At 44.8% G+C, this 22,482-nt stretch overlaps 1 protein-coding gene across 2 annotated transcripts in view; it reads right to left on the bottom strand.

Moving 5' to 3' along the window:
• Nucleotides 1-414: 414 nt before the first annotated feature.
• AP3S2 (adaptor related protein complex 3 subunit sigma 2) overlaps nucleotides 415-22,482 on the bottom strand; it is a 41,151-nt gene continuing 19,083 nt past the window's right edge. The window contains exons 5-6 of one of the 2 annotated variants that reach the window (XM_005895149.3): nucleotides 3,657-3,764; nucleotides 415-2,088 (exon numbers count right to left, since the gene is read on the bottom strand). In XM_005895149.3, coding sequence (XP_005895211.1) covers nucleotides 1,960-2,088; nucleotides 3,657-3,764 — 237 coding nt within the window. In that variant the 3' untranslated portion in view covers nucleotides 415-1,959. The remainder of the gene's footprint in view (nucleotides 2,089-3,656; nucleotides 3,765-22,482) is intronic. The other variant, XM_070358269.1, reaches the window with a different exon arrangement.

Genomic DNA, 22,482 nt, shown 5'->3' on the forward strand with positions numbered 1-22,482 from the left:
AGAAAACCAAACCTGTTTTAATCACAGCTTCTGAGAAGCTATCTACAAATTCTGAGGTTTCCTTATCCATAACAAAGAAAATAAAATTGGGAGAAGCCATTTTGAGCAGCGGGAAAAAAAAATGAACCATGGACTTGGGCAGTCAGTCTCAACTCTTAGCTTTGTGTGACCTAAAGCAAGTTACTTGACCCCTCTGAGTCTTCCTTTCTTGACCTGCAGAATGAGAGATATTAATGTCTGTTGTAAGGACTGCGGAAGGATCTTGCTCATGCCATCTTACAGAAAGTATCAAATAAATAACATTTTCCTTCTTTGTTCCTACTTCACTTTAAGCAAATTATGAAAGAGGAATGTGAACAGGCTGAAATGTCTGTTAAAAAAAAAATGAAAACTTTTTAAAAGAACATCAGAGGCTTTGACATTGGATAGATATATTTACTTACATTTCCCTCTTCCCACATAAGAGAGTCTATCTTCTGAGCAACACTGCCCATCTCTGAGGTTATTGGGAGAGGTTCCAAAAGACTGAAGTTAAGAGGCTACAGGGAATAAAGGACACCCACCACAGGAAGCACTGTTCAAAGCGGGAGAAGACATGACCTGACACATGGTCTCGGTGGGCACACCTCAGACAGGCTCTGTGACATCAGGAGGCCTGAGGAAACAGTCTGGGCCACAGCCAGCAGGCACGAGAAGTCCCCAGGCTGGGAGACTTAACAGCATGGTACAGCGAGCTCCCTAACCTCAAGGCAGCTCAACAAGGCACCTGAGCCTGGCCCCAAGGCAGTGCAGGGGTAAGAGGCGCTGCTCCGAGGAGCAGCTCCAGCTCTAAGATAACCAACCACAGGCACAAAGACCCTCACCACATGGAAAATATTTACAGGTTTCCACAGTGAGCTCTAGTGAACTGTCACCTTAGGGCACAGGGCGAGCCCAGAGCGAGCTCAGGGAGGGACCCTCTGAACGTGGGGAAAAGATGCTGTGCTGCCACAGGTCTCAGCCAGCACGCTCCCTGTGTCCCCAGGTCCAGAACAGGGGGCCCCGGCACAGGCTCTCATGCTCCACAAGCTGGTGCAGACTGCAGTGGCTTTCCACCCAGAGAGCACCCATCATTCAGAACACAGCAATGGACCCATCTGCTCCTCGGGAGGAGAATGTATTTTAAACCTGGAACAGTCACAATTCTGAGATGTTCCACATGTTGTCAACTTTGCCTTCTACAGACGTGGGGCCCCGCCCCTTTGACGGGACCCGCTCTGGCTGTGGGAGGTACCCTCCCTATGGGCAGAAGTGTGCAGGCAGGCAAGCAACAGGCTTATAATTTGGACTGTGTCCTGTAAACACACAGCTAGGCTAGCAGAGCTGGAATTGTGGCTGTGGGGAACGTAGGTGGGGTGAGAAGACTGGGCTGTGCCCAAGGATTCTGGGTGTGCCAACCCTAGGAGAGCCAGTAGGCTACTCTGGATCACCTTCAATTCCTGTCCTTGTTTGCCATGCACCATGTTTCCAGATCTAGAGGGTCAATCCGTTCCCAGCTACGGCACCTCGCCATCACAGTCAATGCTGCAGGATTTCAGGGAGCCTTCAACTCAAGGTTGAAGCCTCGAGTCAGCACACATCCTCGTGGGGGGTTCTGGGATTGGGGTGGGGAGAGGGCTCTCCCTACAGTCCCCAATCCCTGGGAGTGGCTGCACACAGGAGGGAAAGGGGGCGTGTGACTTGGGCACCTGACCCCCACTGAGGTAGCCAGGGCCCCTCACATCCACAGTCGCCGTGTCCGAGAGATGGGCAAGGCCGCACACGTGAGAAGGCTGGCAGTGGACACAGGGCTCTTTCCTGCTCCAGGACAGTGGGGGCCAGGGCCCGAGGCTGGACTCCTTGAGGGCGCAGAGCGGACTGTGCTGCAGGGCTGGCTAGGCTCTGCTGGCTCCAAGGACTCAGTTCGGCTGTCTTCCACTCTCAGACAAATTGGGACAGGTTGGGGACCTTGATGTTGAGATCGCCAATGTTGATGTTCCGGGGCATCTCTGGCAGGTTGATGTTCTTCACAGCGGACACCGCCCGGGCAGGTGCAGCTGAAAGGCCACCCTGCAGAGATATAAAGGCGGCTGTGTGATAAACTCACTGTAATCTGCTTAATGTTTTCACAACAAAAAAACAAGTGAAAGAGGGAGAGAAAATGTCCAAACTGAGTACATGTAACTCAAGCTTTGATTTCTCCATCCTATACCTCAAAGGTGGCCAACACAACTCTTTAGGTCAGTGGGTCCCGCAGTAAAGGCGCCCACACTCTGCACCCCAGAACACGTGCTGTGTCTCGTGCAGTTTCCTGGCCCCAGCGCCCACAGTGCCTGGCACACAGGGGCTGCCCAACAGATGCCCGCTGAAATAACCAGCTCGGTTTAACCAAGTTGTCTTCAGTATCAGGGTCACTTTTCAGGTTACAAAACAAAAATACAACACTTTCCTCAAGAAACTGAAGACTCTTAACAGACGAGTGCAGTCACAGGGACATTCTTAATGGAAAAAGGAATGTCCCAGCTTAGGACAACTGCTTGCCAACTAATAACATGAGATGGAGAAGAGCTGGCTTTGGAAATGACATGTGGCCACAGACGGGGGAGGCCACAGAGGAGGTGGAGCACACACAGACACGGAAGGGCTGGAGACAGAGCAGGGTACCTGCGGTGAGCCCCAGCCCTCCAGCGGCCCAGGCGTGCGGAGAAGGGCAGAGCTGATGAGGACATTCTCAAAACCATTTCCTCCACTTTCAGGATCCTGACTCCAATCCCACCCTTGCCCAGCAAGTCTCCGTTTCTTCCAGTTTCCAAACCTCTGGCCTCTGACTCACTTACTATTCCTGGAAGCTTCCCAGCCTGCATTTCTAAGAGAACTCTAGTTGTCACAATAGCTGCGGTTTGGAAAAGCTTCTTCAGCAGGACTGCCAGTCCTCACAGAAAGAATCCCTGGTTTCGCAAGATCAAGCTCTGATACACAAAGTGGTGAAGTTCTTTAAGACCCTCAGATAACTACAGAGGTAATTTGTCGTGCTTGCTGTCCCATTTGTGAAGGTGTGTGCCGGTAACCTCTGCTCCCTGGTACTGCTGACGAAGGTGATGGAGAGACCTCAGGGGAACAGGGTAGAACGTACTGGGAGCATCTGTATCAGACTCAGCACTATCAGGGGGTGACCTGGGAGTAAGCTATTTTCAAACTCAGCCCAAACTCTACTGTAGCTTTTTATCAGGCTAACTGGAAACTGGCCACTCAGGTTTGACAGACACCACAAGAAGTGGCTGCTTGGAGCCAGACTCTCAGGCACACAAGCTAGGAAGCCACACTGGAATCTGAGGTGATTCTGGGTCCCCCAGGGAACATGTGGTCATGAAAGGAGGAATTACAACCCACATAATCCCCCAAGCCAGAAGCGGTCTGCCTTCCTGTGCCACCTGGCTTTCCATTCACACTTTTAGCCTCATTCTCAGCTGTTTAATCTTCGAACAACCAAAGAGTGTCAATTGAGTCAGGGAAAAAAAGAAGATGGAGCAGAAAATACTCCTAAGGTTCCACAATAATCCAACTCCACACAGCAGCCATTCCTCCCTCTGCCCAGGTCTTCTCTAACCAGCCACGGCAAAATTCCAGCAGTGTCTCACCTCGGACTTCTCCAGCCTGTTCTGGGCTTCAATCTGAGCCACGATCTCATTCATGTTTGTTTCCAGGACCATCCCACCCATCACCACCTCCTGAAGGATGTAGTGTACCTGCAGGGGAAGCAGAAGTGAGAAGGGTCAGAGCCCCTTGTGGTTGTGAGGCTGTGGCCCCAGAGCAAACCCTGTGGGCTCTCCTGCAGCAGCAGAGGCCAGACACGACACTGGCACCTGATGCGCAATGAACGCCTCCACCCCGTGGATCACCCACCTCCCTGGTGAGGCCACATTTCAGTGTGTCAAGACACAGATGTCCCCCAGGACCAGTGGCAGGAGGGCCTGGCTACACTCAAGGCAAGGTGATGCTGCATGAAGTCAGACTGTGTGTAAATTTCAGCTCCACTATTTGTGAGCTGAGTGACCTTGGGCAAATGATCCTTTTAGTGCTTCAGGTTCCTTCCAGGACTGCGGTAAGGGCTGAATGTGATAAGCTGTATAAAGCACCTACGTGGTGCCTGGCACACACTGGGCTCTAAATAAATAATGATGGTTTTCATTATAAGTGTGATCATCATAAATACCAACTGGTATTCAACTAGCCCAGCTATGACAGAACAGTTCCTGTCTGCATACATTTCCATGTGAAATACGTTATCCTCCAGGCTTCATAAGCTAGGTCATAACAGGCCCATCCTCTGGCACCCTCCTCATATGTTCTAGCTTAGAGAGGAAACCAGGTTCAGCAGGAACACCTCTCTGGTCATGGGGCTCCCATGTGGGCCTTCCACCCAGCTCACAGTTCTCAGACTGCGGTGATGGCCGAGTACTGTGCTGATTCAGCAACTCTACACTATGCATGCAGGGAAGCTTTCATGGAGCCCCAGGTGGGTCAGGTCAGAGGTGCCCACTGGGGTATGTAAGGGCTGGTATGTCACATTTCACATCAAGTCATATCAACACGGCCTTCAAGGCACTTTAGTCAACTTGGAAAGAGACCACCTTGTATGGTCAACCAAGTGCCAAATTAGTGGGACAGCCCTACAGGAAGTCCAAGAGGGGAGACAGTGGTGGTCAGAGAGGCCAGAGCCAGCTTCACAGACAGTGAGAGACCTGAAGCTGGGCCTGACACCAGAGAAGCAGGGAGGAGGATTTCAGCTGGTGTACGGTCTGAGGCGCACCCGGGTCTGGCTGGAATGTCAGGTTTACACGCGAGAGAGGCTAAGAACAATGCTGAGGAGGTAGTTTGGGTCTAGGGCAAGGTCTCTCAAGCTGCCACTTGGGGCTGGAGAGTTCTCTGTGGTGGGGAGCTGCCCCGGGCACTGTGGCAGGTGGAGCAGCACTCCTGGTCTCTGTCCACTGGATTCCAGAGCACCCCTTCAGCTGAGACAACACAAGTGTCTCCAGGTATGGCCAAATGTCTGCAGGGGCAACAACCGTCTTCAGCTGAGACTACACCGGTCTAGACTAGACTAGACTGTGGAGGATTTGACGGCCAATATACTCCACAGTATGGAGAGTCAAGAAAAAAGACATGTCTGTGTGTCTGTGTACTTTTGACATATGAAGTTTACTGGCCCATCAGTTCTCCATGTTTTGTTCACAGTAAGTGGGGAAATATACTAACAGCTGCAACTAGAGTACTTCTGACCTTGAGGGAGGATACTAAAGCATACATTCAGATACAAATATGTTTCCCTACACTAATTAAGCCTTATTAACCACTTTTCTGTCTACACTCATATGAGGTGTTCTTATATTTTACACAATATGAACTATTTCATTATCTATATGCAAAGGAGATTTAATAGTGAAACTCTCATATACAGATAGTTTATAAAACATTAAACAAGCTGGTTTTAAAATTAGTCTCTGGGGAACTACACTGTTTATACTTCCCCATCAAGAAATAGGCTTCAGAAAACAGTATGATGTTTCCTTAAAAAATTAAACATAGAATTACCTTATTACTTCTGGGATTATCCTCAAAAGATTCAAAGAGCGATTTGTACACCTATCTTCACAGCAGCATTACTCACAATAGTCAAAAGTAGAAAGCAACCTAATCAATGAGTGAGCGGATAAATAAAATGTGGCATATACATGGCAATGGAATATTATTCAGCATTACAAGAAAATCTTGCAACGTGCTCCACCATGGATGAGCCTTGAGGACATCATGCTAAGTGAAATAAGCCAGACATAAAAGGACAAATTCAGTATGGTTCCATTTATATAAGGTACCTAGCGGTCAAAATCATAGAGGCAGAAAGTAGAATGGTGACTGCCAGGAGCTGTGGGGACGAGGGAATGGGGATGCTCTTCAGTGGTATGCAGCTTCAGTTTTGCAAGAGAAAGAGCTCTAGAGATGGGCTGCACAAAAATGTGAACTCATTTAACACTACTGAACAGTACACTTAAAAATGAAGATAGTAAGCTTTATGTTATGTAAATGTTACCACAATTAAAAAATAGGGGTCTCTATACCTGTACTCCTAGTATTTATTCTTTGTAAAGAATGCCTTTTTCATGGGGGGAGTGGTACTTGTTGAGCATCTACTATGTGCTGAGCACTTTATATGTAACTTATTTTAACTTTATAACATCCACCTGAGGTAAACTGGTATGTGGAAACTAATACATGGAAAGTCAATAAACTGTCCCAACCTCACATATTTAGCAGGTCATATTTAGTGACCTGATCACTGAATCTAGGTCTGACTCCAGAGCTCATGTTTCCACCATACTTCCTCAAAATCCCAAACTGAGTCTTTTACTCTCTTCTTCTAAACATAGAGGAAGACTCTACATGGAATCGCTTTAGGACTTGCCTTTGGTGTGTCAAAGATAAAGCAGGAATTCTTCCATGTTTTCTTCCCAAGGCCTAGATCAATGCCCAGTGTGGAGTAGGCGTGCTGAATGAATAACAGGCTTTTCATAAATCTGAACAGAATCTTCCTTGGGCTTTAGTGCTTAAAAGATGGATAACAGTGTGGTGGAGAGGCTTCATGGGGAAGGTGTAGTAAAAGGCCTAACAGAGGATATAAGGGGACCAGTGGTTGGTTAATAGAAAACATTAGTCTGATTTGAACACTGCATTGTGAAGTCATAATTTTTAAATATTATTCAAAAAGGTATTCAAGTGCAAGAAGGAGAAATAAACAAAAATGCAAACTCCATTTTCAACAAACTGAAGATAACCATAATCCAAGGCTCCCAATTAAAAAGCAGAGACATCACTTTGCCCACAAAGGTCTGTTTAGTCAAAGCTATGGTTTTTCCAGTAGTCATGTATGGATGTAAGAGTCAGCTCATAAAGAAGGCTGAGCGCTGAAGAATTGAGCTTTTGAATTGTGGTGCTGGGAAAGACTCTATAGAGTCCCTTGGACAGCAAGATCAAACCAGTCAATTCTAAAGGAAATCAACCCTGAATATTCATTGGAAGGACTGATGTTAAAGCTCCAATACTTTGGCCACCTGATGCGAAGAGCCAACTAAGTGGGTGTAAAAGCTGTCAAAAGCAGGGAGCCCAAGCAAGGGCTCCTTTCCTTTTGAAAAGAAAGGATGCTATAGAGAGAGGGCATGGGAGCTGGAGAGCTCAGGAAGGCCTGCAAAACATGCTTCTTGTAGGTGAAGGACACACCCTCTGTGACCCAATAGTTTCCTGATTTTTGGAAGATAAGCGCTTCCTTGGACCTGAAGTTGGGGCTAAATGAGAAATCATCCAAATGAGCTCTATTTTGCCTCACAGAGCTGGTCTCTGTGGAGCAGAGAGGGCAGTCTTTGCATGGTAGAAAAATCACAGATGTCCACCTCTCTTGGCTGGGTAGAAATAAAAGTAAAGAAACTCGGCTGGAACCTGAAATCATGAGAACAACTGCAGTCAGCCTGGAACACAGACTTGGTACTTCCCCTAAACAGCATCCTGCAAATAGCTGGTCCCTGAAAAACCCACCTATTTAAAGATGAGTTATAAAAATGAAATCTGCATGGGATCTGTATAAAGATACAAGAAAAAAATTAGGAAAGAAACAAGAAAACCAAAGGGCAGACTAAGACTACATGTCAGAAAAATGCTGTCATAGAGCACATAAAATGCAACAAAATATTTTACAGAATTGAAAAAAGAAAACTATGAAGCAAGAGCTCAAAGCCAAAGTGTAAGAGCTTATATGGGAGAAATGGAGACAAGAAGAGAAGACATAAATGGAAGGAAAAAAAAACACAGAGAAATGAAGAAGAATCTGGAAGGAAGAAAAGGGAGAAGAGACACTGCTAAAAACACAGGAAGGAGCAAAAAGGAGAGAAATTTTTAAAAAGCAAATAAAAGGAACCAGACAAAAAGAAGAGTTAACAGCAATAGGGAGAAAATAAGTTACAGAAGACAGCCAAGGAGATAAAACATAATGTAAAAGAGACCTGTAACATGGAACAGAAGAGGGATGTAAAGACTCAGCTCATAACTGCTGCTGCTACTGCTAAGTCACTTCAGTCATGTCCGACTCTGTGCGACCCCATAGATGGCAGCCCACCAGGCTCCCCCGTCCCTGGGATTCTCCAGGCAAGAACACTGGAGTGGGTTGCCATTTCCTTCTCCAATGCATGAAAGTGAAAGTGAAGTCACTCAGTCGTATCCAACTCTTAGCGACCCCATGGACTGCAGCCTACCAGGCTCCTCCATCCATGGGATTTTCCAGGCAAGGGTACTGGAGTGGGGTGCCATTGCCTTCTCCTTCAGCTCATAAAGATGATGCAAAAATGTAATTCAAGATGTTCCCGAAAATGCACATTGCATTCCAGGGAAAAACTGACCCAGAACAGTCAGTGCTGAGACAGACCTTGAAGGTAAGGTTTCTCAATTTCCACAAGCAGGTGAAATGATCAAATCACTTAAAAGAGGGACACAAGCTTGAAAATTCCCACAGTAAAATTCAATGTTGGCAGAAAAAGGAGCAGTATTTACAAAAATTCCCAAGGAAAGAAAAGGTAACCTCAAGAATTTTACACCTAGGTGACCGTCAATTAAGAGTAACAGAAGAGAAATTCCTCTGTTTTGAAGAAAAAACTCTGCCAACCAAGAGGTGACTGGAAAAACCGTGGCAAAAAGACTGGCAGTGAGCACCGATTCCTTACTGGTAGGACTAAGATAAGTGGGGTTAGAGTGACAAGAGAATGTCAATGCTATATGCTTTGACAATGCAGAAAAACGAGAGCTAGTAGAATTAGGAAGATGGGGGGAAAAGAGGGAGGCAGCAGATTAGTAACACTGATTTCTCTACCCCAATGAAGAGCATTTAAAACCAACAACTCATGTAATAAAGATAGTTATTTTGACTTTGACTGTGACTTTTCCCTCAAAGTCCAAGCTTCTACTACAATCATCTACTACAGACACTACTCTGAGAGCCACCAAACTTTTGGTGTAGAGCCCACAGGATCTTTTCTACCGGTTAGACATCAGTGGGGGCTTCCCTGCCGGCTCAGCAGTAAAGAAGCCATCTACCAATGCAGGGAACACGGGTTCAACCTCCAGGTTGGGAAGCTCCCTCTGGAGAAGGAAACGGCAATGCACTCCAGTGTTCTTGCCTGGGAAATCCCATGGACAGAGGAGCCTGGTGGGCCACAGTCCATGGGGGTCACAAAGAGTCTGACACGACTTAGCAACTAAACAACGTCTATGCAATTTCTCTTGTATACACTTCACTCATAATGTATCATCTACAATTTCTAGTTTCTCTAAAGGAGAGCGAGGACTCAGATTTCTGTGAAACAGGAAGTACGGAATTTTTCTAGACTTTAGGAGTCCTCCTGCTCTGGTCTCCTTTAGTTATCCTGCCCAAACAAAGTTCAACTTCATTCCTCTTTTAAGTATCTTGCCTTTCCAAAGCAAGATAAGTTTTATAGAACAAATCTCTTTTCTCACGTATGGTTTATCTGTATATTATTAATTATGATAAATGACTTACCCACAATACCAATATAACTGGCATCAACAGGTCTGGAGCTATCACAACTGACCTTTGGTAACCACAGTGACTCATGTGGTGTTAAAGAGTCAAGGATGAGCCACGGGGGATTAGCGCACGAGATGCCCAGGTTAACCTGACAAGTCGGTGAAGACCTTCTTTCACTGAACCTGCAGCGAACCATGGAAAGTGGGTGAGCTTTCTCTGAGTGGAGACAGAGGAGCCTTGAGAAAGTTGGAGGTTGCCAAGCATGAATGTGGGGAGAAGACAGTGGAGAATCAGCACCAAACTCATGTACCTAAAAAACTATAGGTAACAAATCATAAAGAATGGTTCTGACAAACGACACGAGCTGACTGATGGACTGAACTTGAGGATGCCAGAAGCAATAGGTAAAACCTCAGAGAACACTGAGAGTTAAAGATCAAATCAACAAAGGGAGGTAGAGGAAGAAGAAATCCAAAACCTGATCAGGGAGGGGGCACAAGAACAGAAGAAAGCATACTTCTTCGAGAGTCCCCTCACAACAGTCAAAAAGTAGGAATGACTAGAAGTCAAGAGGTGTATAGCTCTGAAAAGCAATCTAACCTGTTATCAAGACTATTTCCCTCTCCCCTCCCCCCACACGTGGACATCTGTCTCCCATTTTTCTTTTCCAGGAAGCTGTCACATCACCCTCCCTCCAGAGGAGGTACCTGCTTCTATAACTGGTCCCGCTGGGCATCCAGTGTGGCCCCCTCTATTCTTTTCTGTCTGTATAAGCTAACTGTTTGAGGCCTTCCCCGTCTCATTCCCTAGAGGCAAGATGAAGGTCCTGACCTGAATGTAAGTTTGTACCCTGGGCTCTCTCAGAAGTTTTCCTGTGACCCAGTTTACTGATATAGAAAATAAGAATAAATCTGGTGCATGCTGAGCATTCACTAGTGCTTAGGTATAGCTTTGGGACTCCTGGAAGGTGTGATTCTTCTGTTCTGAAGGACCTGAATCAGAGGTTCTGTGCCAACAAAGGCTTGGTAAGCAGTTGCACTGTGAAAATGCATAGAAAGGGGAAAACAGCCCTGGGAGGTATTAAAGGAGAGTTAAATGACTGTCTAACCTGCTGGGACTTCCTGATGGAAAGAAAGCACTTCTCTAATTGGAACAAGGGCTTATGGTGCTGCCGACTCTGCTGAGAACTGCTAATCCTAACCCTCACTACCTTCCACTATTCTTCATGCTGATCTTCTTAAGCAGTTCTATAAAAATCAGAGATTGCAAAAGGAGCCTTCCAAGATTTGAGGTGATGAACACCCAAGACTTTGGTGAAGTAAATTCAAGAAAGACTGAAGACCTCTCCGGGCTGAGGCAATCACCTCTTCTCAGTGATACTGCTGTGTCCAGTATGCATCTCGCCCGAGGCACTCAGCTCAGTGCACTGTCATATTTTTCACTTGTCTGTTCTTCTCCTTGAAGGGAGACCTTCAGTTCAGTTCAGTCGCTCAGTTGTGTCCATTCTTTACAACCCCATGGACTGCAGCATGCCAGGCCTCCCTGTCCATCACGAACTCCCAGAGCTTACTCAAACTCATGTCCATCGATCAGTGATGCCATCCAACCATCTCATCCTCTGTCATCCCCTTCTCCTCCTGCCTTCAATTTTTCCAGCATCAGCGTCTTTTCCGTGAGTCAGTGCTTCACATCAGGGGGCTGAAGTATTGGAGCTTCAGCATCACTCTTTCCAATGAATATTCTGGGTTGATTTCCTTTAGAACTGACTGGTTTGATCTGCTCGCAGTCCAAGGGACTCTCAAGGGTCTTCTCCAACACCACAGTTCAAAAGCATCAATTCTTTGGTGCTCAGCTTTATTTATGGTCCAACTCTCACAACCATACATGACTACTGAAAAAAACCATAGCTTTGACTAGACGGACCTTTGTTGGCAAAGTAATGTCTCTGCTTTTTAATGTGCTATCTAGGTTGGTCATAGCTTTTCTTTGAAGTATCTTAATTTCATGGCTGCAGTCACCATATGCAGTGATTCTGGAGCCCAAGAAAATAAAGTCTGTCACTGTTTCTTCTTTTCATTGTTTTTCCATCTATTTGCCATGAAGTGATGGGACCAGACACCATGATCTTAGTTTTCTGAATGCTGAGTTTTAAGCCAGCTTTTTCACTCTCCTCTTTTACTTTCATCAAGAGGTTCTTTACTTCCTCTTCACTTTCTGCCATAAGGGTCACAGATATATCATCTGCATATCTGAGGTTACTGATATTTCTCCCTGCAATCTTGATTCCAGCTTGTGTTTCATCCAGTCTGGTATTTCGCATGATGTACTCTGCATGTAAGTTAAATAAAAAAGGTGACAATATGTAGCCTTGACGTATTCCTTTCCCAATCTGGAACCAATCTGTTGTTCCATGTCCAGTTCTAACTATTGCTTTTTGACCTGCATACAGATTTCTCAGAAGGCAGGTCAGGTGGTCTGGTATTCCCATCTGTAAGAATTTTCCACAGTTTGCTGTGATCCACACAGTCAAAGGCTTTAGTAAAATCAATGAAGCAGAAGATGTTTTTCTGGAACTCTTTTGCTTTTTCTATGATCCAATGGATGTTGGTAAGTTGATCTCTGGTTCCTCTGCCTTTTCTAAATCCAGCTTGAACATCTGGAAGTTCATGGTTCATGTACTGTTGAAGCCTGGCTTGGAGAATTGTGAGCATTACTTTGCTAGTGTGTGAAATGCGAGCAATTGTGAGGTAGTTTGAACATTCTTTGGCATTGTCTTTCTTTGGGACTGGAATAAAAACTGACCTTTTCCAGTCCTGTGGCCAATGCTGAGTCTTCCAAACTTGCTGGCATGTTGAGTGCAGCACTTTCACAGCATCATCTTTCAGGATTTGAAATAGCTCAACTGGAATTTCATCACCTCCACTAGCTTTGTTCATAGTGATACTTCCTAAAGCCCACTTGACTTTGCACTCCAGGATGTCTGGCTCTAGGTCAGTGATCACACCATTGTGGTTATCTGGGTAATTAAGATCTGTTTTGTATAGTTCTGTGTATTCTTGCCACCTCTTCTTAATATCTTCTGCTTCTGTTAGGTTCATATCATTTCTGTCCTTTATTGTGCCTATCTTTGCATTAAATGTTCCCTTGGTATCTCCAATTTTCTTGAAAAGATCTCTAGTCTTTCCCATTCTATTGCTTTCCTCTATTTCTTTGCACTGATCACTGCGGAAAGTTTTCTTGTCTCTCCTGCTATTCTTTGGAACTCTGCATTCAGATAGATATAGCTTTCCTTTTCTCCTTTGCCTTTCACTTCTCTTCTTTTCTCAACTATCTGTAAGGCCTCCTCAGACAACCATTTTGCCTTTTTGCTTTTCTTCTTGGGGATGGTTTTGATCACCGCTTTCTGTACAATGTTACGAACCTCTGTCCATAGTTCTTCAGGCACTGTCTATCAGATATAATCCCTTGAATCTATTTGTCACTTCCACTGTATAATCATAAGGGATTTGATTTAGATCATACCTGAATGGTCTAGAGGTTTTCCCTACTTCCTTCAATTTAAGTCTGAATTTTGCAATAAGGAGTTCATGATCTTGAGGGCAGAGTCTATGTCACATTCATCTCTGGGTCTGCACTGCCAAGCGCTGTGGTGGTTACAGCGGTACTTCACAAATCTGGATGAATGGATGAAAGGGGCTTATATGGTTCACAAGTCCTGATTTTGAGGAGACACAGGCCTTCTGAGTTGGCCTGGCTTCCCACTCTGGCACTGAAAAGTACGCTCTACTGCCTGGACATAGAGGAGTTAACCTCTACAAGTAAAAGCGGGTTAAAATGAGCTTGCTTGTTTCATGTCAGGATTGATGCAATCTAAGGGGGAAAATAAAAGTGTCATTTCAAGGACAGATGTGCTCCTTGGGGACACAGCTCTGGAACTGCAGGGAATGGAGGCAAGTTACTTTCAACAACCCTATCCAAGAATAGAGGATTCTAGGATCTTCAAAAGTTCATCCTTGGTTATGTTTCTCACTGAAGTAAAAAACGTCCTGAATCCAATTCCAGGTGAACAGAAGCCACCACTGTCTATGGCCATTAGCGTAACTGATGCCATCTTGAGCCCACACAGATCCTCCTGTCCTTCTGCTGACCCTTCCCAAGACTGTACTGTGTGGTAATCCCTTCTCTGTTGTTGGGAATTGTACGTAATAGATAGTGTTTAATAATCATTAGAACCAGGTGGCCTCTATGTTCTGTTAGTCCCCAAACAATGATGAAGACCTTTGCTCACTTATGCTTAACACCCATGAGACTAGTAACCCATTCATAAGTCATGATTTAGGAACGCATGACTGTTTCCAAGCATACACCTTCTCCTGCACTAGGTAAGCTATGAAACTGTCTCAGTGGCCCCTCAGCTGTGTGGACTGCAGCTACAAAAGCTTCTGGAGCACTGTCTGCCTAACCCCACCCTGTGAGTAAGTTACCCTATAATAATAAACTGATCCACTGATTATATAGAGCCACCCGCCTTGTCTTTCAGTCTCAAGATACCTTCTCAGTTGAGTGGGCACTTCTCCTTCCCTTGGTCCTCCAGGAATCAATAAAAGCAAAGTGATCTGGAGCCTGGTAACAAACATTACTCTTTTTCCTCCAGTAAAAATACTGTCTCCAGGGATTGTGGGCCATATTCCAAACGTTTAAGTATTAAACTTAACAATGTATTTTTCTACAGATATAATAAACAAGGCTCTCATGCCAGTAGGACAAATGCTGACTCAGGACGTGGTACCACAGAGCAGCCGTGCAGTGACAACGAAGCACCATGAGTAACACTGTTCCTACAGTAAAATGCAGTTCTATATGGGGACGGCAGGAACCCTTCTGGAGGAACTCCACAGGCAGAGGCGGGAGGTAAGATCTTCCAGGACACTACTGGGACGTTAACACATACCACGCTACAAGTTCACTTATATCCACAGAAACCTCTCAACTAGATCAATCCTCTTCAAGTATTTCACACTGGAGGACAGAAGCCTGCCATGCACAAAAGACAAGTGCTCACATCCCCACTGGCTAGCCATACTCTCCTATCTTTTTTAAAACAACGATCACCACAGAGAAGACAGTAAGACACTAATCAAACAAGAAAGCATGGTCACAGAGTCTGCTGCACTGGAACAGGAGGATGCCAATACTGCAACACTCAAGTTCTGAAAGAGAATTGTTAATCACTAATAAAACATTTAGTCTACTATATAAAAGCTAAGTGCTGATAATTTTTTCTACCCCAAGTCACAAAGCCTGTTTGGTTTCATCAATTCCTAGGAAACGCCTCCAGAGAGTAAGGAAGGAAGAGATTCTAGGTAAGATGGGGTATGCATGCATCATCTCCTTGTCTGTGTTAGCGGGTGTGGTGGCTCTTAACAGGTCAATGGGTAGGAGGACCCTCACTGACAGGGGAAGGGAAAATCGTCTGAATCATTTTGCCCAGAGCCAGTCTCTAGTTCCCGTATTATCCATTTTAAAAAGAAATGAAAAAGGGGAAGAGGGCATAAAAACACCTTCCAGAAACGTGGCATCCTCTGCTAAAGAAAACAGGTAAACAAAGCAATCTGTTTAATAAAGTTCTGTTTTTCTCTTTTCCTTGCTATTAGTGTCTCCTGAACTCCTTATGAACTTCCTTGGTCTTTGGACTTTTTCCACAGTTTTCTTCAGATGACTTGTCATGAAATTCCATAAGACTCAATACTTAGCCCCTGACTTCCTGCCTTTCATTCTCTTTTACTCACATGATCACACATATTTTCAATGAAAAAAAAATGAGAAAATAGTGGAGTCTCATCTTATATAAGGTTCAAGTTCTAAGGAAGTAAGATGGAAACCATACATGGCCAAAAGCCCTTAAAATCACCTAAGGTCCAACCCAGACCTTTCTTTTCTTTTTTCCAGTTAAGTGCTAGATGAAGTGGTTGGTTTCTTAAAGGACTACACAGATTGAAAATCTGCACTGTATCTTTAAGCATTAAAATCACTCCAGAGACCCTAAGTTGCTCATGGGAGGCACGTGACAGGCACACGAGGGCAGAGGCAAAGATTCAAACCTTCCATCTCACACTCACTCCAGACACAGACTGAGAGAGGAGAACTGTGGGCGGAATCATTCTGTATTTATGATTTTTATTCTCTTTCTTTTTGCCAAATGGTTTAGAGATGACTTTGTATAAACTAAATATTTGTATGTGAGTCCACTGTATACACACACACACACACACACGAGATAATGTATTAGATTCAAGTAATCACTGGTTTTCACCAAAATAACGTGATCTGTAACAATGTCTATTTTTAAATATGCTTAACATCACAGAATGTTAAGAGCCAGAAGGAAGAAATAAAGATAAGATTTGGACCCTGTCCTCAAAGGGCTTATAGTCAAGTAAGGGAGATAAAGCATGTATAGAATTAACTATAATAAAAGGAAAGACTGTGGTAAGTACTATGACCCAAGTATAAAATGCTATGAAGTCTGGATGAGGGTGGGCCTTTACTGGTAAATGAAAGAGAAGCTATCCAGACAGGGGAATAGAAAGTTACCCAGTAACTCGTTAACTATTCTGTGTGCTCTGCTAGTGATTCTTCTTCTTTAAAATAGGATTACTCGCTTTCTGCTTTTTTTCCCTTGGCCAGGCTGTGCAGCATGTGCAATCCTAGTTCCCCGAGCAGGGATGGAGCCCATGGCCCCTGTGGTGGGAACACGGAGTGTGAAACTTGACCACCAGGGAGTCCCTCAGCGCAGGTTTCATGTTTTGTGCCGTTACATCTATATCGCTGACTAGCAAATTATACTCATTGCATATTATTCCTTCCTTTAAAAAAACTTCCCATCATGAGTCAGAGTTCTCTCTAAAGTATTTATAAAAATGTTCTAGCAGGACCTTTTCTTTATTGTCTACTGTTTCATCCTCCGCCATTTCCTGCCTGTTTGTAACACTGGTCCCAAATGCACTAAGTACAACACTGGGTAAAAAAAAATGGTCCAGGCCTGTTCTCCTCAATTTTATCCTCTCTCTGGCAGATTATCTACTAACAAAACATGAACTTAGGGACATCCTGGTCCAGTGGGTAAGACTCCACATGCACAATGCACAGGGCCCGGATTCGATCCCTGGTTAGTTAGGGAACTATATCCGACATGCTCCAACTAAGCTGCAGTGAAACCAAATAAAAATAATAATAATAATCATAAAAAGCAAAACATGAGCTTAATATATTTCTTACCACGTTGAGAATGCTAAATCAGAAGAGGACACTACAGGTAGCATAGCTGTGAGACTACAGGCTCTGAAACCAGAGTCCAGGGTCTGAATTCTGCCTCTGCCACTTACTGAGTCATCTCAGCTCTAAAACTCGGTTTCTTCGACTATAAAATGCGGAAAACTATTATCATTCTCTCTAATCTGAACAAATGGCAGGCAGTCAGGAAAGGGAAGCACAATTTATTTGACCATCAAGAAAAAGTTCCAAATGCCATGCCTGGGTCCACAATCCTGTCTCTGAGGAGATGATCCCCATCCTCACAGTTCCTGTTCCTTCTAAAGCATTGCTCCTGGAACGGCCCTGGACCTTGCCCATCTTCTCTAGCCCTTTATATGCTGAGTCAAAAATTTACAAAGCTATAACATCCCTAAAGGCAAGCTATATAAATAGTCAGTGTTGCTGGAACACGGAGTTCAAGGAGGAAATGGCAGGAGGTGAGGCTCGAGAGGCAGGCTGAAGAAGGTCTTGGCGGTCTTTGCAGCTGATGTTAAAGGGCCTTAGTTCAATCCTTATGGCAGTGGTCCCCAGCTCTTTTCCTACATTCACCAAATTTCACCTGTAGAACACACTTCTCTCTAGCAGCCAGTGTCACTCAGTATTCACAAGGGTTCTGAGGACGGTGGGGGAAGGAATGAGGCACATACCTCTTCCCGGGAAGAGTCACTGCTGTGGGGGGAGAGAGCCACTGAATAATTCAAACAGGGGAGGCAGTCAGTCTCAACACACCTGTAACACGTCATTAGGCAGGTGTGTAAAGGATGGATTTAAGGGGGTAATTCTGAAAGCAGAGAGAACAGTAGGAAAACTATAAAAATAAAGACAGAAGTCATCATTTATTAAGCTAAGCAATTACTCACCAACTTCAATCCTCAAAATAACCATGAATGGTGAATATTAATGTATTTAATCAAAGCAAAGAGTTTTTGATTATAAATCATACCATTATTTTATGTATCACTAAAAAAGATAATGTTGAAACGCGAGTGAACTATGAAATGCCACTGCCTGTAAGGCAAACTGGATTTGATATGCTAAAGTATAAATATTACCCAAAAAAGGGGGGTCTAAGAGTCAAGTAAAGATGGTGTCACCCCTGTTTTACAACCAAAAAACGTGAGGTACAAGAAGGTTTCAAGAGGGCTGCCTAAGTCACACAGAATCTGTCAGAGCCAGAACCCACGAAGCCATTTCAGGCAGAATCCCATTCAAGGAACACAGGGCTCCTCCTGAGCCCACCACATGTTACCTCCCAAGGGAGCAAAGGCAAAGTTAAGCTGATGTATGCCCTGAAACCAGTGGGCACACATAGGTCATAATCTTGAAAGTGGAGGTCTAATTAGAAACCAGTTTTTAAAAACAAGCCTTTAGCTGTGTGAATCAGACATTATATCTGAAAAGTGCTTTGAAAATTGAAAACACACCAAATTTGGACAATCAATCAACCGTAATAATCAACCCATAGATTATATTTGAGTGCCCTGTCCTGTTCAGATGACCAACAAAGAATGACATACTGACATTATTCCAAGACTTTAAAACCTACTGGAAAGAATTAGGAATACAAACTTTAAAGCATGAGTAAGAAGAGAAACAGGTTGGAGATCTACAATAGTGGAGTTCAAAGAAGACTTCATCAAATGTACAACTTGAGCTGGGTTCTGAAATCTCCAAAGCTTGTTGGGGGGAAGATGAGGATGTTTCAGGGTGGCGACAAGGCATGGGCAAAGGCAGAAAGGTGGGAATGAATCACAGTACATATGGAAAACAGGAAGATGTGCCCGATGGGCCTGGGGGGTCCATGCTCTAACGCAGAGGGAGCCCCAGGAGTGAGAGAATCCACCAGCCAGAGATCCTTTGAGACCAGAGGGAAGAATGTAGACCGAAGGGAAAATGGGGAAACTGTTTCTATGAAAGATTAGACTGAGTGAAAACAGTTGGGAGAAAGACTGGCTTAGCTGCTGTAGTTACCCAGAGCTGATCTGTTAGTTATCTGGCAAGGAAAAGGAAAGGGAAAGGAAAGGCAGAGGTGGGCGGAAGCAGACCTGAAGAAAGAACCAGTATCATTTTGTCACCACTTGGAAACAGAAAGCAAAGCAGGCATCCCTGAGATTTCATACTCTGAAGAAAGACGGTATTGATACACTGGCAGAATGGGAAGACAGTGACTCAGTGGGTAAGTGGGTGGAGGGGAGCAGGAAAGGAGGTGAGGGGGGAGGAGAAAGTGAGTGGACTTGTGGGCGTACATGAGGCTGGAAGTGGCGCCAGCTCATAAAGACAGAAGGCACTGAGCACCCACAGAAACACAGGCCTTCAGCCTGGGCCAGAACAAGAGGCGGATCTGTTCCCTGTCTGCATCAAAGCAGACGAGCGCCCAAGGGTCAAGGTATGAGGAGAAAGCCAGCAGGGTGCCAGGGACAGACCTGTGCAGAATGTGCCCATTTCTCTCACTCTGTGAGTAGGATAAGCAGCAGCAGCTTTAAAAGCCAAGGGGTCGGGCGCAGTCAGCAAGGAACTGTCCACTCCTTTCCTGAGGTTTCTCTAATCAACATGAACATGATTGTTGTAGGGTAAATTCAGATACATGGATCCTGAAAATCTAAAAGGCAGTACTCGCGTAGCGACTGGGCTAAAAAACAGCAAGTGCTTGGCTCCAGGCTATGACAGGGTGACCTCCCTTCAGGGCTGTCTGGAGTTAAACCTCAGGTGGACGGGCCTGGGCTTCCCTCCACCCCTAAGCTACTTAAAATGTCTCGTGGTGCAGACTTGGCTAACTTCAGAAATAGACCAACTTATTCTCTACAGAATGTGGACTTCAATTTTTGAGGTCATACGCAGATAAAGCCACAAAGATTTATCAAGGACCAAGATGCAGTGTATCGTTTTCCCCAATCAGGAGCGATCTTTCAGACTCATAACTGGGTCCTGAGGTGTACTCAGGGCCATGACTGCTGCTGTGCACACTCACTAGCCCTCCCCACTCATCCTCTGGAGTTAATCACAGTTCCTAGGCTAGGGGAAAGGGGTCATCTGCAGACAACCTATCAACTTATCTGGCTTCAAGCTCAGACTTTGTCTCAGAGCAGCAGAGAGCAATCTAAACTCTTTGCTGTCCTAGGCAATAAAGCCTGAATCGAGAGAGGACTGTTCTCTTCAGTGCACTGGGCTTAAAGCCCCAGGGTGATAAACCGGCAATAAATGCACATGGCCCAACATTTTGGAAAAGTGAGTCCCCACACTTACCCAGCTGCCCTCTCCAGAGGCAGGGAGTCATGTCAATCTCTTCTGTAACAATAACCTACGATGACCTACCTGCCCCACTTTCCCCATCCCTCCCTCATCTCCTGCTACTTTCCCCCTTTCTCACTTCCACTCAGGTATACTGGCCCCAAGGTCTCTGGACTGGATCCACTGACCTGGAATTCCCCAGGGAAGAACCTATCTCTGACTTCTCTTACTTTCTGCTGGTTTTTGCTCAAATGCCACTGTATCAGTGATGCCTTCCCTAAGCACCTTGTATAAAACATCAAGCCTTACCAACCCACTCCTTAGCATGCTTATTTTCTCCCCTGAACTTATCACCACCTAACATTTATTGTCTCTCTCTCTCTAGTAGATAAAAGGTTCATGAGAAAACGAAAGTTTGATTAACTATTTCCCTATTAGCAGACGGACAAATGAAGTCAACAATAAATAAGCAGTACGTGTCAAGTATTGTGCTATTATCTGGAAATACACGGGGGTGAACAAGACAGTCTGGTCCTTACCTTAACAGTATCTTGAAGTGGGGATGGGCAACAAACAAAAGAATAAAATACTTACTATGTACAGGCCTTGTTCTAAGTACCTGCTGTACATTTAATGCTCCATATAAGCTAGCTGCTGTCCACCATAAAAGCTAGGTGCTATCACGAGTTCCTGTCTACATATAAGTTCCAAAGGCACAAGCCATACAGTTCTTAAGTGGCAGAGCCAGGAATCAGGTCCCAACACACACAGGGTGTGTGCTCTCAACCAGGCAAGTAAGCAAAAACAATACACGGTGTTAAATGTCACGGCAAAAGCAGTTGAGGGTGCCGGGGAAATGGCAGCGCTAGTGTAAAGAACCCGTCTGCCAATGCAGGAGACGTAAGAGACAAGGGCTTGATCCCCGGGTCGGGAAATTTCCTGGGGGAGAGCATGGCGAACCCACTCCAGTATTTCTGCCTGGAGAATACCATGGAGAGAGGAGCCTTGTGGGCTACGGTTCATAGGGTCACAGAGTCAGACACGATTGAAGCAACTGAGCACACACATGCACACACCTATTTCAGTCTACGGGCAGGAAGGGGAATGCCAAGAAAGGTTTCCCTAAAAACTTTTCCAGAACTGTCAGTCTGGAAATGGAAGGGGCTAGAGATTCTATTTTGGACATAACCGAGTGTGAAGTGAGTTCAGATGGTACTTTAGGAACCACCAGCAGAAAGATAACTGAAATCATGGGACTGTGTGAGATGTCCTAAGAAGTGAATGTCTAAAAGAAAAGAGAGATCATTTAAGAGGTAAGAAGCTCAAAGTGCCAGATCAAACAGCCAGAAAGGTAGAAAAACATCAGGTGAATGGGTACCATGGAAACTAGAAACAAAGAATAGTTTAAGAATGAGGAAATATCAAAAGTGCTTAACAAGAAGGGCAATGGGGAGTGTACACTGGACTCAAGAAATTCAAGGGTCAAGGCCCTCCACAATCTGATCATCAACTACTTCTTCAAACTTCTCTCTGACCAACTCCATACTCTTACTCACTGCTCTTCATCTAGGGCAGCATTGTTCCCATCCCAGAGGGCATCTGGAAATGTATCAGGTAGAGGCCCCACTGGCATTCAGCAGAGGGGATCAAGGATATCAGCAATTCAGTGAGAAACTGCACTGCACCAGAGCGCCACTAGTGCCCCTGCTGGCAGACCCTCTGACTAGCCGGAGTTGATGCCAAGTTCCCAGTCCCAGTGGTCTTCACCCGCAATGTTCCCATGCCTCCTTATCCCCTGCCATACCTTTAACCTTTGTTCCTACCATTTGGTCTCCTAAAATTCTGGTTTTGGAAACAGAAATCAACAAATTCAGTAAATTTTTACACATCATATCTTATAGTATTTGCAGATATGGAAGCAGTTTATTCTATTAGGGAATTTTAATTTGGTAAGTCACCTGAAATTCATTGGAGAACTATAGAAGAGAAAAATACCAAGTATTTCATTAGAGAAAGTGAAAAGTGGCTACACTAGATGCCTTTTACTAAGAGTCAATGATGTTTCCTTCTTACAAGTGTGTTCCTCTATTTTTCTGATACTAAAAATTTCTGTTTTCACCTATAAAGTGATACTGAAGCAAATGTCAGATTTATTTTTCCCCTAAGAAAATAAATGAAGACAACAACAACAAAAAAACCCTGTAGTAGTCATTAGTATATTCAAAACTATTTCAGGTTCTCCCCCATCTTGGGCACACGGGTAGGAATGCACTTCCCCAGGTCTTTAAGCGTGGCCGTGTGACCTGCCTTTAGCCAGTGAAATGTGAGTGTGATAGATA

This window comes from Bos mutus, chromosome 21 (assembly GCF_027580195.1).
Source record: "Bos mutus isolate GX-2022 chromosome 21, NWIPB_WYAK_1.1, whole genome shotgun sequence".
In the NCBI taxonomy this organism is placed as follows: domain Eukaryota; kingdom Metazoa; phylum Chordata; class Mammalia; order Artiodactyla; family Bovidae; genus Bos; species Bos mutus.